Source organism: Eleutherodactylus coqui, chromosome 6, assembly GCF_035609145.1.
Source record: "Eleutherodactylus coqui strain aEleCoq1 chromosome 6, aEleCoq1.hap1, whole genome shotgun sequence".
Classification (NCBI taxonomy): Eukaryota; Metazoa; Chordata; class Amphibia; order Anura; family Eleutherodactylidae; genus Eleutherodactylus; species Eleutherodactylus coqui.
This window is the reverse complement of record NC_089842.1, coordinates 104,648,637-104,666,616: the sequence shown is the minus strand read 5'-3', so window position 1 is coordinate 104,666,616 and position 17,980 is coordinate 104,648,637. Positions and strand designations below refer to the sequence as shown.

Sequence of the window (17,980 nt, the reverse complement as noted above, 5' to 3'; positions counted from 1 at the left end):
TTCCCCAGCGGAATATCGCAGCGGAGTCCGACACGGCACCCCACAAAGACCCCATACTCACCTCTCCAGATTCGCCGTGAGAGACCCCTGCGGCGAGCCAGTGCACATGCGCAGCCGGCGGGACTATTGTGTGACGGACGGCTTCCATTGACTACAATGGAAGCCGGGCGCGCGTTTTTCTTCCACGCTGCAGAATTCCGCGGTAGAATTCCTCAGCGTGAACATTGCAAGGAAAAACGCTATTAGGCCGCCTGTCCACGAGCGTAGTGATATCCCGCTGCGGATTTCCGCTGTGGGAGCCGCCGCAGGGGAGCACTTTGGCACCATGATTTTCCGCGCGGTCTTCCACTGGATTCGTTCACATGTGCGTATTTTACTGCGCATTTTGGTCACGCAAGAAAAACCGCAGCATGCTCTACTTTTCTGTGCAATCAATGGGGATGGGGGGGATGCGCACACAATACGCAAGGAGATGCGTAATACGCTGCGTAATTCCGCTGGAAAAATAACTGATCCGGAACTCATTAGATTAATTAGCCATTCGAATGGGTGCCAACTGTGCCATAGCTGGGGGCAGAGGTGGCAGGGGATTGTTTGCCTGGGCATGGAGAGCGCCCAACAGCTCCTCTGCCACATAAGAGGACAGCAATATTATAAATGACAGATGACAGGCTGGTGGCTCAGATATTGACATTCGCACTCAAGACTTCAAGTTACACCTCTGTGAGCTGCCATTCACTGACAGCAAGCCGAGTTCATAAATACGGGCAGCAAATACGATAATACATTGCGAAAACTTCTCATTACACTATAAGGCCGGGCTCGCAGCGGAAGACCTGCGAATGATCACGGAAACAAATTACGAATGGTCACATATGCGTGCGGTTTTCCAAGCGGATGTACGTGGATAGACAGCATATCATCTGCGCGGAAGAACGAAGGCAAGCAGAGAATGACATCAGAAAGTTCCCCAACCCCCTGGAAACCCCCTTCTATCGCTCAGGCGACATTCTCCTGCGCTGTCGTGGTGAGAGCTGACAGCCTTCAGGATGGGATGCTTGGCTGGTTTACACTACTTATTTTGGAAGTAGTATAAACCACTTTAAAAAAACAACTTCTTCTTGTGGAGGAAGAGTCCAAAAGAACAAGCGGAGGCTGCAGACAGCAGGCTGGATGGTGTGCTGCTCCCCAGACTGTCCTGCTTTCTTTATTCCATTTGTATCTGGTCTCCTAGCAACTTGCATTTCAATTCGCATTCATACGCAATTTAATTGCGTATGCATTGCAGATCAAACGCATGCATAAGGATCAAAGGAGCTTATACACGTGGAATCCGTAGTAAAGTAAAGCATGCTGCGATTTTCCTTCCACTCACAGATTCCGCAATTCCTACTCGCAAGTGTGAGCGAACGGCAAAGTCAATGTGTTTCATACATGTGAACAGTGATCACAGAATCTGTAAATCAAATCCGTTAGTGTGGACTCCATCCCTGCCTAGACTGCTTATCCTGATGCAGAATTCTAGTACAGCGCTGCACTACCAGTTCCCATCCAGCAGGTGTCGCTCTATCTGCACAAACTCCTAGCGTGCGTCCTGTACGTCAGGTAGTGAACCGGAAGTGTGCGGCCGGCTTCCTCTTTGCCTCCACCAAGATGGCCGGCGTCGGGCTGGTAGTGGAGGGCAGAGTGAGTGTGTTCAGTTTCGTGCTCGGTGTGTCGGTCATCTCGCTGCCGTTCATCACCAGCCGGTACACGGAGCCGGGGCAGACCCTGCTGGGCAGCTCGCCGGGGAGGATAACGCTGCTCGTGTTTGTAGCGCTTATGAACGGAGTCCTGCTGCTCCTCTACCGGGCTCCCTTCTACCAGGTACAGTGTGGCACCGCGGCGGGGGCACTGCCCTCCGGGCTGGGGAGGGAGGTCTTCAGTGTCCATCAGCAGGGTGGTCTCATGTCTTGTGGTTGTCGTAAGAGGCGGAGCCTGATGTCGCTACTAGTGGTTGTTGCTTTCCTATAGAAGTGTCCAGACCCGTGCGACTTCAAGGACGACTCCGTGTTTTTGTGGCATTGTCCATGTGACCTGTTGGAGGAGGAAGGCGCCGACTCGGGACCCCCAGTTTTTTAGTTCATGAGACATGGGAGCTGGTTACTACATTGGACGCTCGGCGTGATCCGTGTTGTGGACTAAGGCATATATATATATATATATATATATCGCTGCGCCGCATATAATCTGTGAACCCCCGCCTCGTCTTTGTATGACCCGTTGTTACAGCGGTCTCCAGCGGAGGTTGATTAGCGGAGTTCAAGATGCCTGATTGGATAGATCACGGCGGTCCGCCGAGCGTTGCAGCCTCTTCTCAGGCCGGTGACGTCCTGTTCATTCGTCAGGTGCCTGAGAGCAGCTTAATCCCATGCAGGTGAATGGGATGGAGCTGCAGTACCAGGCGCAGCCACTAGACAGCGTACAGTGCTGTGACTGAAGTGGCAATCACGGCTTTACTGTGATCAGCTGATCTCAATCATCTGTTGATGACCGATCCTGAAGAGAAGTCACCAATAGTTCACTCCTGAAAAACCCCCAGTAGGGGCTCATTCACACCGATGGATGCAATTGCAGTCCATTAAAAAATCGACCTCTTTCACCGCATGTTGTGGGTGAATAGTGACCAAAATAAGACCACCTACAATTTATTTTCTTTTTGTAAACTCAACATCCGACCACATAAAAAAACCCATCCGAATACACTGCCTTACATGAATGTGCCCGTGCGCGGTCCGTGTTCGGTCAGTAAGAAGTACTAACAGCACACGGACAGAAAATACACTCCTATGAATTGGCCCTAACGCTATTCAGGAGTGTCCCCCCAATCTGCCCCGTTACATGGAATTGGTGATATTTGCTGCATATCTGGTGGACTTAACCCTTCAGGATCCCAGGACAACCACCTATAAACGTGCCGGCAGTCAGATTGATGCCCCCAGCTTCCCCGGAATCAGCGGGTGGTCCGGAGTGCACACATGCTTTAAAGGGCTCGTACCAGAATTACAAGTAATCGCAGGATAGGGAATAACATGCTGAGACTGGTGGTCCCGTGTCCCCCTCTTCTCACTGCAGGGGTCGCTTCTTTCCCTGCAGTGACGTCACAATAACTGAGCATGTGCATTCATTGCGCCATTCATTTCTCAGTGGCGGACAGTAATACCCCGGCGCTTGTTCTCCACAGGCCCATTGGAAATGAATTGAGTGGCACAAGGCTTTCCTGACTATTGCACTACTCATTCTCGTCCTTACTGCGGGGGGTACAGACAGCAGTAAGGCACACAAGATACACAGGACCCCCACCAATGGGGATAACTTGTAATTCTGGTGCAACCCTTTAATGTGTCCCACCAGTGATCCTTGCCCTCCTGAGGTTATGGAGAGACACAACTAGCTGCATGAGCCCACCTATAGTTGCAGTGCATTACCCCTTAATATCAGTGACCCCCTTATGGTGCTGTGGGGTCTTCCGTAGAAGCTCTCTGTTCTGATTGGTAGTCTGTGATGTCACCTAGTAGAACTGCTGCCACTCTGGACAGCCCCTTTAAGTGCTTTTGCAGAGGCCTCTAGCCTACACATGGCCCCCGGTCACCACGGCGGTCGTCAGCTCCTACGTCTCCAGCTCAGCACCCGGGAAGGAGGTTAGAAGATTGCAGGAGATTTCATCTAAGAGGATTCCAGAGATCAGCGTGAAGGAGCTGCCAGCAGTGGGGGCTGGGAGGGCGAACAGGTGCCCGCTGTTACTAAGACTAATATATCTGTTGTCTGTGCCCGCAGGTTGCCATCAGAGCTGCTTTCTTAGGCTTTGCGTTTGGTTGTGGCCTGTTGGTGAGCATCACGCAGTCACCATGGAGGCACTTTGGGTGGTGAGTATTGTCTACAGGTCAGTCACACGGGTCACTTACCTCCCCGTCTTGGGCAAACTACGGGTCAGTGGAGTGGCAGAATGTAGTTTCCCTTTGAGCTGTGAAGGGGTTATCCAAGGAGGGGAAGACTCCCAGCCAGTTCTGTCATCAGGTCACATGATATGGGGTCTTTCTACCCTCTCTCGTTGGCCATGATGACATTGCCGGGGGTCAGCCTTCTCCGTCGCGGCCGCTGCAGTAAGGGGTCGGCACCACTGGACGCCACTTTGGTTCTTGAATCTCATATCTTAGCGTAGAAGTAAGGCCGTATTCACATGAACAACTTTCATGCGCGAGTCCTGTCCTGTTTTGAGGACAACTCGCAGATGAAAAGAAGTCCTTAACTTCAGTGGGTTACATCACATGAGCGATGGTTCACCCGGCCGATGGTCTGAGGCTGAGGAATGGCCGCATAGCTCAGTTTTGGCTGATTCTTGTTCAAGAATCCCCCATTATGGCAGCAGAAATATAGTATCCACCTGAAATGCCATGCGGGTGCGATGCGAATGTTACCATCTTAAGTATTGGAACCACGTGTGTGTTTTTTTTTGTTTGTTTTTTTTGTTTGTTTTTTTCCACACCCGTGAAAAACACATGTACATCCCGCGTTTATACCTCCAAAATGCGTCACACATAACGCTAGATCACATTTGTCGCTTTTCCTGATTATAACAGTGCCGGACCCCTCTAAGATACCGTATGATTGGGAAATTTTCCTGGATCAACATTGGGGGCTAATAGGCTGAACTGGATGGACATATGTCTTCTCTTGGCCTTATAAGGAAGATGGAACAATACCTCTGCAGCGCCACCTATTGGATGGCGGCATTCTTTCAAATCAATGTGACTTTCCAACAAGACCTAACAATGATTGGGAGTAAGAAACCAAGCCAGAATCCATACACAGGCTGCTGTATCGGGGTGCTTGCCCCGCATCAGTGTGCACAGACTTCACTTAGTTTGTGAGAGGCCTGTAATGTGGGTCAAGGGGGTGTTGTGTCTCCTTAAGGAGAGCACCCAAAAAGTGTGTGGCGATACTAGGGGGTGAGTGGGTAAGGGGATGGTATAGTCTCTCCCGAAGGAGAGCATACAAAAGGGGTGTGGGGACATCTAGAAAATGAGCGAGGAGACTTAGAAGGCCATGCACGCTCCTCTGGGTAATTTATGCAAATAAAGAAGATGGAAAAATACCTCTGCAGCACCAATTTCCTATTCCCAATCATTAAAGGGGTTGTCCCGCGGCAGCAAGTGGGTCTATACACTTCTGTATGGCCATATTAATGCACTTTGTAATGTACATTGTGCATTAATTATGAGCCATACAGAAGTTATAAGAAGTTTTTCACTTACCTGCTCCGTTGCTAGCGTCCTCGTTCCCATGGAGCCGACTAATTTTCGCCGTCAAATGGCCAAATTAGCCGCGCTTGCGCAGTCCGGGTCGTCTTCTTTTCTGAATGGGGCTCCGTGTAGCTCCGCCCCGTCACGTGCCGATTCCAGCCAATCAGGAGGCTGGAATCGGCAATGGACCGCACAGAAGCCCTGCGGTCCACCGAGTGAGAAGATCCCCGCGGCCATCTTCATCAGGTAAGTAAGAAGTCACCGGAGCGCGGGGATTCAGGTAAGCACTCTCCGGTGTTCTTTTTTAACCCCTGCATCGGGGTTGTCTCGCGCCGAACAGGGGGGGGGGGTTGAAAAAAAAAACCGTTTCGGCGCGGGACAACCCCTTTAAGACTTGTTAGAAAGTCACATTGATTTGAAGGAATGCTGCCATCCAATAGGTGGCGCTGCAGAGGTATTTTTCCATCTTCCTTATTTGCATAAATTAGCTAGCATGACCTTAAGTCTCCTCGCTTACTTTCTAGGTGTCCCCACACCACTTTTGGGTGCTCTCCTTGGGGAGAGACTATGCCCTCCCCTTACCCACTCACCCCCTAGAAGAGCACCTACTTTTTGGGTGCTCTACTTAGGCCTCCTTCACACAGGCAGAAATTCAGTGGTGCGATTTCCCGCAGAATTTCCGCCGGTGCCCGCTGCCATAGGATTGCATTAGACAATGCGGTCCTATGCAGACAGCTGCTATTTGACTGTGTGACAACTTGCGTTGTAAAAAAATCGCAGCACGTTCTATTTCTGTGCGAGCCTCGCAAAGGCCCGCACAGAAACGGCCCTAGTGACGCGCCGGCACATGTTCAGAGCAAGATGGCGAGGGAGGAGGTGAGCCGCGGTCACTGCAGGGGCATGGCTTGCCTCCCGGCCGTCTGCAGGAGGCCTTAAGGAGACGTGACACCCCTCTTGCCCCATTTTTGGTCTTGCATGCTATGTTACTGTACGACTCTACGGCTTCTCTGGGTGGTGCTGATGTGACTCCTCTGTTGCAGGTACATGTGCTCCCTCTCGTTCTTCCACTACTCTGAATACTTAATTACTGCAATGAACAATCCCAGGAGCCTGTCGCTGGACTCCTTCCTGCTGAACCACAGCCTGGAATACACGCTGGCCGCCATCTCCTCCTGGGTAGAGTTCACCATAGAGCAAACCATTTATCCAGGTGGGTGTCCATGATCTCGGTCTACTGGCGCAGTTTATGGTAGCGTCTGCCTTGCATATACACACCTGTACACCGTCTGATCCTGCAGTCGTGGGGTCCTTGTCCACCTGGAGGCAGATGGAAGGGAGTAACATAACTGCTGGATCAGATCACATAGATGCTTTGTAGCCTGTAACCATAGGTCTGCGTATGAGCTGTATACACAAAACGGTAGGTCGTTGGCTCTCCTGTGCGGTTTGCATTGTAAATCCCTGTATTTCACAGGAAATAACAGCACCTATCCATTCTGCCTTGAAATTAAAGGCAATGTATCATCAAGAAATATGCGCAGTTTCTATTTGAAAAGGCTACATATTTCATGGACCAAAACTGCATTCCCCCCCCCCCCTTCCCCCCGTGAATGAGCCCTAAATGTAACTCCTCCTTCCCATGGCCCTGGAGCTCTATGCACTACGATGGAGTTTCTCCACTTCCACCTCTTTAGCACGGAGCTTCTTATCCTGGAGGGTGGCTATGGTGCCCGGTAGGGCTGGCAGAGCTGTGCCACCACTTGTGAGTTGCTGAACAGAGCGGCGTGGAGGTGCGCACCAGAGCTCAGAATCCAAAATGGCACTCAGTCCCTGCGCTGGCGCCGCCCCCATCTGCATAGCTCTGGCTGCGTCCACAACATAAGATGACTTGCAGGGCTGGATTCAGCCCATGGGCCTAGAGCCGTGGTGGAGAACCTATGACACGCATGTCAGCACTGACACACGTAGCCAGTGTCACTGACACTCGGCCGCTGTCGGCCGTTTAACCCGTTAGTGGTGAATACCGGCAGGGGCTGCGGCTCCTCTGCCGGTATTCGCTAAGCAGTGCTGATCTTGGCGCACACCGTGATGTCAGTGTGCAGCTGGGATCCCCCCTCCCCCGACGTCTCCTACTTGGTTCCGCAAAAGCAGAGGGAGGAGGCATCCGGCAGCACACTGACATCACAGTGTGTGCCGGAGATCATCGCTGCTAGCGGCGCGCCGGGCAGAGGAGGAGTGGCGCTTCCACAAGGTGGAGGGGTAAGTATTTGGGTCTGGGGGGACGATCATTACTGAGATAAGTGAGGGGGAGGCTGCGAGAGGCGAGGGCCTGTGCTATGGATGGTTTGGGCTTATTAAATACAGTTGTATATTACAATTATACATTTTTGTTATTTAAAGTATAAATATCGCAAATGTATTTTTTGTCTCACTATTAGAAAATATACTTTAGAATGCGCCTCACTAGCAATTTCAAGTGCTTTTATAGCTTAAAAAAAGAGAAAGAGTGGACTTACCCGGTGCCAGAAGGGTTAATCCGATGGTAAGGAAATAACCCCTCTGCACCTGTTGTCCACGTTTGCCTTCAGCAGGTTTCTTGCTTCTCCGTCTGTTCTTTTGGAGCGGCGTCCGGGGAAATCTTTTCACCGTGTTTGTAATCACGGTCTGGTTTGGATGATAAAGTTTAAAAAACGAAAAATATCCCGCGCCTTGAAAGAAACCAATCTTTTTTTATTTTGTTTAAAACAACGCGTTTCAACACATGATTGTGTCTTTATCTTGATAAAGACACAATCATGTGTTGAAACGCGTTGTTTTAAACAAAATAAAAAAAGATAAAGACACAATCGTGTTGAAACGCGTTGTTTTAAACAAAATAAAAAAAGATTGGTTTCTTTCAAGGCGCGGGATATTTTTCGTTTTTCAAACTTTTTTCTCACTAAGTGACACACCACCCGAGTTATGCTCGCTTTTTTGGCGTATTTTGACACACCGAGCTCAAAAGGTTGTCCATCACTGGCCTAGAGTTTGACACGTGCTTTAGCACTGTTCAGTCAGTGCTGATAGTGCCCTAATGACCAAGGGAATACTAATAACAAGTTGTCAATGTATTAGTTTCCAGGAGGAATAACAGAGGGACATCACAGCAGTGTTTTAAGAAAAGGGGTGGGAGATTTCAAGTATCTTCAAAGTGTTCAAGGTTTCTTTTTAAGACTATCAGCAAATTTGTTTCATTTTTTTTCCATATACATCGGGGTGAAACAGGCTTGCAGAAGTCTACAGACCCCCATAGTAGTCGGCCACTAGTCCCGAGGTTTGTCGCTGCTTTCTTCCATCCTGACGGCATTACCCTGTTTTCCAGAACTGAAGCAGATCACGTGGCTGAGCGTCATTGGGCTCTTTATGGTTCTCTTCGGGGAGTCTCTGAGGAAATCCGCCATGCTCACAGCCGGCTCCAACTTCAATCACATCGTTCAAAATGAGAAATCGGAAACACACACTCTGGTGACCGGCGGCGTGTACGCCTGGTTCAGGCACCCGTCCTACGTGGGCTGGTTCTACTGGAGCATTGGGACGCAGGTAAAAGCTTTTGTTTTTTACTCCCTCCGCTATGCTTTTGAGATGCACTGCTTTAATGTGCAGGGAAACAAATGAAAGCATAATAAAGCCTCAGCACATAAAAGGTCAAACATTGACTTAGAAGATGCTGCCTCCCAATAGGTGGCGCTGTAGAGGCATTGTTCCTTACTCTCATTTGCTTGAATTTCCCAGAGGAGCATGCATGGCCTTATAAGTCTTACCGTCTATCTGCTCTCCCTATGGAGAAACCTTCCCCCTCCTGCCCCTCAGCACAGATGAATACTTGTGATAGGCGTACAGTCCACATACTCACAAGTCCCGCTGCTCGCAGCGTCGTTTCTCCTTGACTGCAGTAATTCTGAATCAAATTTTGACTAATTAAAATGTCTTATTGGTGTATGGCAGTAACTCTGAGCTCTTGCTGCTCGGACATCCTGTAATAAGGAGTGCTTATACAATGGGCATATTCCCCACAGAAATGGAGCTGTGGTTGCACATGTGCGCTGCTGCTCCATTCAATTCAATGGGAGCGCCATCTACCATAGAAAGGTCACACCTCCTGATCCAATGGAAGCTCCAAAACTTACTGAGTACAAGTGATCCCATTGAAGTGATTTGGGGTGGTGGTGGGATTCATGTAGGGATCAGAAAGTTATCTCCTTCCTGTGGATAGAGTATAACGTTCTATCTTGGACCAACACCTTCAACCCCTAAGTGACCAAGCTTTTTTTTTTGTGCACCCCCCCCCCCCCCCCCCCTCCTTTTAAAAAAAAAAATTCCTTTATTCCTCAATCAAAGTAGCTGGCTTGTTTGTAGCGGGCCACAAGTTGTTGTATTTTTCAATGGTGCTATATAATGTACTGAAAAACAGTTTAAAAATTCTAAGTGGAGTGAAATGGAAAGAAAATGAAATTCCGCCATCTTTCAGTGCGTCTTGTTTCTACGGCGCACAAACTGTTTTGTTGTTTTTTTTTTGCTGTACTTGAATTTTTTTTTAAAATTTTCTGTCGCCATCTTCTGCACACAATAGCTTTTTTTTTTTTATCCTTCCATCGACGTAGTTGTACGAGAGCTTATTTTTTGCAGGACGTCCTGTAGTTTGCGTTGGTACCATTTAGGAATACATACGACCTTTTTATCACTTTTTATTTAGTTTTTTTCTTGGACACAGGCTGACCTTAAAAGCACATTGCTGGCTTTCTTTCTTTTTTTTTTCTCCGACTATGCGGGGTAAATAATGCGTTGCTTTAATAGATCGGACTTTTACGGACGCAGCGATACCAAATATGTATTTTTATTTTATTATTTAGATCCTTTTATTATAAATATGGAAAAAAGGTTTTTGTCTTTTAAACTTTTATTACTTTCTCTTTTTTTAATAATTACCAAAACTTTATTGATCTTTTTCCTTTTTTTTTTTTGTCCCCTGGCATGACTTGACAGGCATTCTGTGATGACAGCCCTGGGGCCCTTTTAGAAGGCCCCTGGATGCCATGACAGCCACACGGCTCCCTGCAATCTGATCGCGGAGGGCCATACAGGACCCCCAAAACATTTTTCGGGGGACTTAAATGCTGCTGTCAAAATTGACAGAGGCATTTAAAGGGTTAACAGCTCCGATGAGCCACGTGGGTTATCAGAGCTGTTGCCGCCTGTAAGAAGCAGCCGCGGTGTATGGAGGGAAATCGCGCGATTACCCCCTTCATACCCGTCCTGCAGCTGCAGGCTGGCAATAGACCTATCGGTGATCGTCAAGGGGTTAAGGACTTGGCCTATTTGGATTTATTTCTGTGTTGCTGCATACAACGAGCCAAAAAATATTTTCTTTATTATTTTGCTGAAGCAGCTGTATGATGGCTTGTTCTTATGACTAGTTAGATTTTCGGCTACATATAAGCTGTTGATTAAAGTCTTACTAATTTGTTGAGGTTTTTTGCATTTTTATATCTTGTGCTGCCATATTCTGAGAGCCAGACCTTTTTTTTTTTTTTTTTTTTCCCCCATACATATCTTTAGAAAAGGCTTATTTTTTGCTGGATGAGATGTAGTGGTTTTTGTGTGGTGCCATTTTAGGGTAAACACAACTTTTCGGCTAATTTTTATTCCACATTTCAGTAGATAGAATGAAATAAAAATAGTTTTTTTTTTTATTTTTTTTATTCTACAGCATACACACAAGTAAAACATTGTACAGTATGGGCCATTATGGTTTTGACAATATTTAAGTGTATTTTTATTTTATTTTTTTCATAAAGCCTTATTAATTTGAAAGATATTTTTGTTTTTACTTTCTTTAGTCCCCTTTGTGACATTATCTTGCATTTGCTGATCGTATACACTGCAGTACTTCCATATTGCAATATAACATGTCTGTCTGTGTAATTGTAACAGACATGGTATTAGTTCCTGCCTAATAGGAGTACAAAGATGGCAGACTTAGAGGGCCACCATTAGTTCCCCAGCTGACATGGAAGCCCATTGGTGGCCTGTGATCGTATCAGGGGTCCACTGATGGAGTGACCATCGCTGCTATGAACAAGACTAGAACTAGTAAACTTATGAAAACTGTATTATCTGCTTACCCAGAATTCTCTTGCACTTCTGCAGGTTTTGCTCTGTAACCCTGTCTGTCTAGTTGGCTACACTCTGGCGTCCTGGAGATTTTTCCGCGAACGGGTCGAGGAGGAGGAATTCTCGCTGATTCACTTCTTCGGGCAGGAATATATAGATTATAAAAGGACTGTCCCCACGGGCTTACCCTTCATAAATGGAGTCAAGGTGGAGCCATAGGATGGAACGGCAGCACTTAGTGACGCGCTTCCTGTAGTGAGGATTTACCTGGCAGCTCCATCCCAGAAACCAGCAGCAAGACGGAGAAGAAGTAGAAGCCGGCCTCAGTCTTTTACATGAAGTCACGAGGATTCATTAAGGGCTATGACGACTGACACCAACGAGCAGATGTATATTTTTTCTTTTTGCACTTTGATTCGAACATGCTCAGCGGTCCTTTCTGGAATCCTATCTCATAATACAGGGAGGGGGTAGAAAACATTTTTATAGAACCTTTTATACATAAATATATTTGAAGGACGTTGATCCACACAGACCGATGACTATTTTTTTTTCTTCAGGATCATGCGTATGCTTGGATGTTACACATGCCCACTCTAGAGAGGTGAAGACCCAGGAATATGGCAAACGCACTGATGGTTGCTCCAGTAGCCATCTTGTGCCGATATCAGTCTTGCAGATGTGAGGCATTCCGTAGAACTGGTGGAACTCTTCCATTAGAAGAAGCTGTTGGGGAAATACGGGTTGTGTTGGGTGCGAAGGAGGGGGCTATAATGTGACTTTGGAACTTTAGAGAGATATTCCCAACAGTACTGTAACATAAGCTAGAAGTAACACTTTATGGTGGGGATCAGGCTGCGGTAGGTCATGGCAGAGTCTAGCAATATGCCAACACTTAGTATCATGGCAATGCCACTTTAAAGTGACATGCTGGGCAAGAGATAAGAGGTGTAATGATATTCAGCTCTGACCTCTTATATCATGCCATACATCTCTATAAATCATGCCAGCTATTGTACTGACTGCTTGTATGTATGGGACCTGGTTCATACACTGTATAGGGACTGGCGGAGGCATCACCCGAGTCCTTCTGCCCCACCAATCTACAACATGATGATGGTGGAGGAGGCAGCCCCAGTAATGTGGACCCTAATATGTCCGTCTAGTCCGAGGCCACGTGGAATAATTTCAGCTGTCGCATTCAGCCACAAAAAGAATTGCAGGGTAGCCACAGCTTGCATTACCAGCCATTTTGGGATGCCCAACAAGGGAGCAGCCAGATGAAATTTGGCCCTTGTATTTCCAGGGGTTCCTGCTTGTTCTTTACAGCCTCCTGCTGCAGGACTGGAAGCACCAATAGGTCATGGATAACAAAGTACTGAGACTGTCGGGCTCACTAGATCTTGTTAGAACCATTATTTTGTTACCCACAGACAAAGCATCACACACTTGTTACACAGGGCACGGGTGCAGGGGGCACGGAGGGCAGTTCTTACGGAGAAAGAATGAGCAGGAGGCCCTCCAATAACGAAGGCCAGATTCTCATAGCCGGCTGGTGTGAAATGCTGAAGGGAAGCTGATGCCAGAACTGATCCCATTGGTCCCGTTTTCTGTGGGATTTTTCATGGCATCCGGCACATCTGTTTCCATGGTCAATGTTCCCTGAGCTGGACAAAAATATGTCGCATGCAGCTGTTTTCTGTTGGGCTGCGGATGCCAGCCCTGTGTGCAGAATGAACCAAAATGTCATTAGGTGTCCATAACACAGCTGGCCAGAAATTAGTGGTTTATGGGAACCCGGCCGATGTATTCCTGATGTGCAATTGTCAGTTGAATTGTACATCCTAAATTGTCATGTTGCTGCATCCAGCATGGCGTCACAGTATTACGGAGAACTGGTTACATTTCCTGACATTTGGCCTCTACTTGCAGTTAGCGGTTCTTCTAATAATACCGCTATAGTATGGTCTCATGCCACAAACCCTGCAGTAATCATTAGCATGAGACTACATAGACCAAAGACTGACCTACATGTTACATGTCAAAATCATGCCTGGGGTCTGATGTAAAAGGTTACCTTGTGAGGTGTTGGCGCAGTGCGAATTGCTGTATTGGTTATAATCCAGAGACGAGGTCAACGCAATCTCCTATACAAGTGATGCCAGAATGCTTAACTTTAACCCTTTCCAATCCACTGACGTCTAAAGACATTCTGATTGAAGGCTGTTCAGCTTCCGATGTTGGAAGACATCCGGCAGGGTATTCTTACTGTAGATTGCCGGCCTCTCCAGCATGTCCAATACCGCATTACTGGCTCTAGCCAGCAGATGGTGCCATTGTATAATGGCAGAAAGAGAGAGCCCCCTAGGAAATCCCGAATCCAAAATTGGATTGCAAAGAGTTAATACAGGTACATTTTGGTGATCTTAGTCCTAGGGGATTTTGGGTACTATGGCCAAAATATACATAGATACACACATATTGCATTCTGACAGCAGATGGGCACAAGTTGGGGCGGCAGCTTGTAAAACTACTAAATAATTAAGTTTTCCCAGCGTACCACAGTAATAAGTGGCCTTCTGAGAGGGCATTTATGGGCAAGTACTAACGTGGTGCCAGGTCACATCGGGGCGCCTGCTCTCATATTGCTTCTGCCCTATTAATACAACCACTTTTACTTTCCTCCTCCTGTCATGGCAGGGGTAACTCCAAAGGATGCTGCCAGGGGAAGAGCACCAAGTGTTGGCGCTTGGACAGACAACACAGTTTTAAGTAAAGTATAAGAAAGCAAGTGGCAGGATCAGCTAAAAGCACACGGGGACTTGTGCCAACTTGTGCCATTAGTCTGCCAGCTTCACAGTAGGGAAGCACCCTGGCATAAAGGGGCTACTCCATCTTGTTTTCTGGGTGACCTCTCCGTATTTGTAGCACTGCTATGACCATCATGTATACCTCACGATGCAGGCCACGCTTGTGGACTAATCAGTATTAAGTAGATGGTACACAAAAACAGGGGGGGGTTCATACTCGATCAGGCAACGGTGAAACTAATGTACCCTGAACTCCCTAAATTATATTTATCAGAGTTATGACCACACATTCTTCCATTAGGGGCGATACACAGGCCCAGGATAATGCATATTGTGTAAAGACTACTGGAAATCCTCTGCAAGGGGCTAGCCAGGGATTCAAATTTCTTACTGGGACCCGCTGTGTTGGACCAACCACTTCTGGGCTGGCTTAACTATTATCACAACCCGATAGCCCATCTCTCACCTATGATGCACCAACAATGGCCGCCTGTGGTACAAAGTGACGCCTTGCTGGAACACAGTAAGAAGTGGCTGGTCCGATGCAGTGGTTACGGGTAAGAAATTTAAATCCTCGGATACTCCTTTAATAGCTTAGAAAGCACATGGCTTGACTGCATCTGTAATACAGCTTTATGATTTAATTAATTACCTTTAAAGCAGGAGTGTCAAACTTCTTTTCACCGAGAGCCACATCACCTTTATGGTTGTTTGTAATTGTAAAGGCTCATTCACATGGGTGTATTTGCACTCCATACTATGCGTGTAATACGGACTGCTTGAATGGGGGTGATCAGACATGCGTGCATTTTTTATGGGGTAAAAAAAAAAAAAATCAAAGCATGCTCTGACTTTGTCCATATGATGGATCTAAATTGCCCATTAAAGTCAATGGCATTGCGTAAATATGCATGGTACGTGTGTAGTCACTGCGTGCTTGCATGTGGAGGTAGGAGAATTCTTTGAAACACTCTTGTGGTTTATTTTTTTTTTTTTTCTGTGCACATACAAGAAACGCAGTGACTATGTGCGCATAAAAACCCTGCAACGTCCAAATACGCACAGTTTTGGTCCAAGAAAACGGAAACTGCATACGCCCCTGTGAAGGAGTCCTAAGATTTTATAACTATCCTGTAACACGGCTGTAGGGCTCTACGCACCGTTTCTCTGGATTCCATGCAAAAACTGAGGCACTGGGTGAAATTGGGCAGGAGCTACACAAGATTCCTGTCTTGGAGGGGGGCTAGGGTATCTGGGTAGGGCTGTCAGAGCTGCCACCAGCTGGGAGTTGCTAAATAGCTGTGTGGAGGTTTGTGACGGAGATCAAAATCCAAGATGGCACCCACTCTGTGCTGGCACGGCCCCCTCTGACAAGCGCTGGCTGCACCACCAGGGAAAGTGGAGAGCGAGTCGTTCTGTGCCCACACTTTGCAGGCCACATAAAATGATGTGGGCAGCTAGATTCGGACCATGGGCCTTGAGTTTGACTTGTGTATCTTTAATTGTTCCATTTTTGACATTTTAATGTTTAATCCCTTCTATATCTCCTAAGTGGACCGATTTATAAGTCTTTGAGTCAACTGTTTTTGCACAAATTGGGTTATTTTTGGTCTTCTTCCTTCACAGCCATAGTTATCAAATTTTTGCTGGTTGTCCCTGGAAACAGACTTCAGTTTAGCTCCACCCTGTTGTCAGATATGCACCTATGATGAACTTCGGTGGGATTGGATGACTATTTAATATGTATAGACCTGTTCCAACACTCCCAATGCCAGTTATTGGAAAACAAGGATCGAGCAGGTTGGATTTCTGCAGCAGCTCATTCTCTCACCATTGCTGCAGAAATTAACAGAGGGGGCATTTTCCAAACAACTATCCAAAGTTTAACATCCACTTTTAGCATGTAACTGTTACCTGAGCTCCCACAATGCACTGCTCTATCGGGACAGGAAACAAGCAACACTGTGAATGAAGAAAACCTTTAGTCAAGTCTGTGCTAGATAAGTAAAGTATTTACAAAGTGGAGGATTTGGGGCCCAAAAAGTACAATTTCTTCTTCAAGAAAGAATAGAAAAACCTTGTGAGGTCTATTGCTGGCCTACAAGATGGCCGCCTCCTGCACATAAGTTCCAGCCGCCGTAGCCTTGCCTGTGCTTTCCTGCAGACAATCAAATTCCAGAATACTTTCTATGGGAGTCGGAGGGTTCTGTTTACCGCGGGGGACGGGAATCGTTGCTCATGTGTGTAATATATATATTTTTTCTTTAAATAAAGTTAGTTTTAACCCTTTGCGTCGGGCTCCGTATCTTCACTCGGGGATTATACAGCGGGAAATGGTTTTACTTTGTATTTATATACCTGTATATGTTGTACCTATAGACACGCTGCATGTGTAAATAGTAACATACCGACCGTACAATAAAACATCCTATCGCTTTACAGTTCTACCCTCAGTCATTACTCATCTGACTGGTCGTGGTCTCATGGTTTTGTTCTCCTCCGGCAAACATCGTTCTCGCACTTTGATGTGAGGTTCTTCCATTTAAGTATTTTCCTAAAAAAAGCTACCGACCTATAGGAAAGGGTACCCTAAAGAGACTGGAGGCCTCTTCTGGTGGGCGGGGGGGTTACTAGGACAGGCATCTGTTGCTAGGTGAATGTCTGCAGACCCCTTCTTAGGTGGTACACCAGACATTGTCGTTGGGGACGGTTGCGTTCGGCTCCAATGCTTTTATTTTTTTTTAACAAGTTATTCAGTGTCTTTGCCTATTTTGCAATGGCTGCTTCATGGGAACAACCCAGCTGTGTTGTTGTGATGGAAGTACCAGTAGCCCGTTTGTCCATATGGCACCGACTGTTGAATAATTTTTGGCAGAAAATGTCATGATACCCGTGCCTCACCCTCCTTCAACCTCTCTTGCTCTGTGCTTCTTTTTTGTACGATTGCTTTGAACAGTGGAAAAGGAAACACAATGTCACCGCTGCATGTTGTTTGTATGAATCAGACATTGTAAAATAGGCAAAAAAACCAAATTGTGGTAAAAAATATCACTGGAGCCAAATGCAACCTTCCCCGCCAACCCAAAAAAGATTCCAGTTTCTTTTGTGTACCCCCTCATACATTTTACAGAGAATGTGATGGGTGTCTAACACCCTTGTAGGGTATAATGGCATCCTGTAAAACATGCATCTGTTAGTCACTCTTCTAGCGTATGAGTGATATGTGCCGCTATTGGGATTCGGTCACTTCAGCATTTGGCAATTCCAGTTTCCTTCTCACCGAGGGATGGATGTCTCACATGCTGGATGGATCCCATTGACTACAATGGGGTTCGTCGCGCTTCTGTAATGCTGCGCTACTGTCGAATATTTTGTGCCGGATCTGCACCAGAGGCTCAAAAGGTCTCAAGTGTGAACACCGGCGTTATTACCGCTCCTGCATCACATGGAGTTATTGGGGAGCCGCAGGGTGCCAACACTAGGCTTACAAAAGAAGGGAGAGCCTTGTTGGAGAAGATGTGCGCTGCAGCATCCATCATCTACTCCACCGGACTCTGCTTGACAATAGTTCTGTTAAAAAAATGGGGCAGTCAAGGAACTGAGCTTCCTCCTAAGCCTGTATTAAAATGCTGCAAGTGAGTGATTTAAAAAAAAAAAAAAAAAGGTCTTTGACTTCAAATTTATTGTGCAGTAGGATGACACTATACAGTCAATGCTATTAAGAACTATCAGTAGTAT

At 46.9% G+C, this 17,980-nt stretch overlaps 1 protein-coding gene across 1 annotated transcript; it reads left to right on the top strand.

The window, feature by feature from the left end:
- Positions 1 to 1,642: 1,642 nt before the first annotated feature.
- Positions 1,643 to 16,531, top strand: ICMT (isoprenylcysteine carboxyl methyltransferase). The gene is made up of 5 exons (XM_066607325.1): positions 1,643 to 1,866; positions 3,817 to 3,905; positions 6,323 to 6,492; positions 8,644 to 8,861; positions 11,469 to 16,531. The coding sequence occupies exons 1-5, from the start codon at positions 1,654 to 1,656 to the stop codon at positions 11,649 to 11,651; spliced, it is 873 nt and encodes a 290-aa protein (XP_066463422.1). The 5' UTR covers positions 1,643 to 1,653; the 3' UTR covers positions 11,652 to 16,531.
- Positions 16,532 to 17,980: the final 1,449 nt, after the last annotated feature.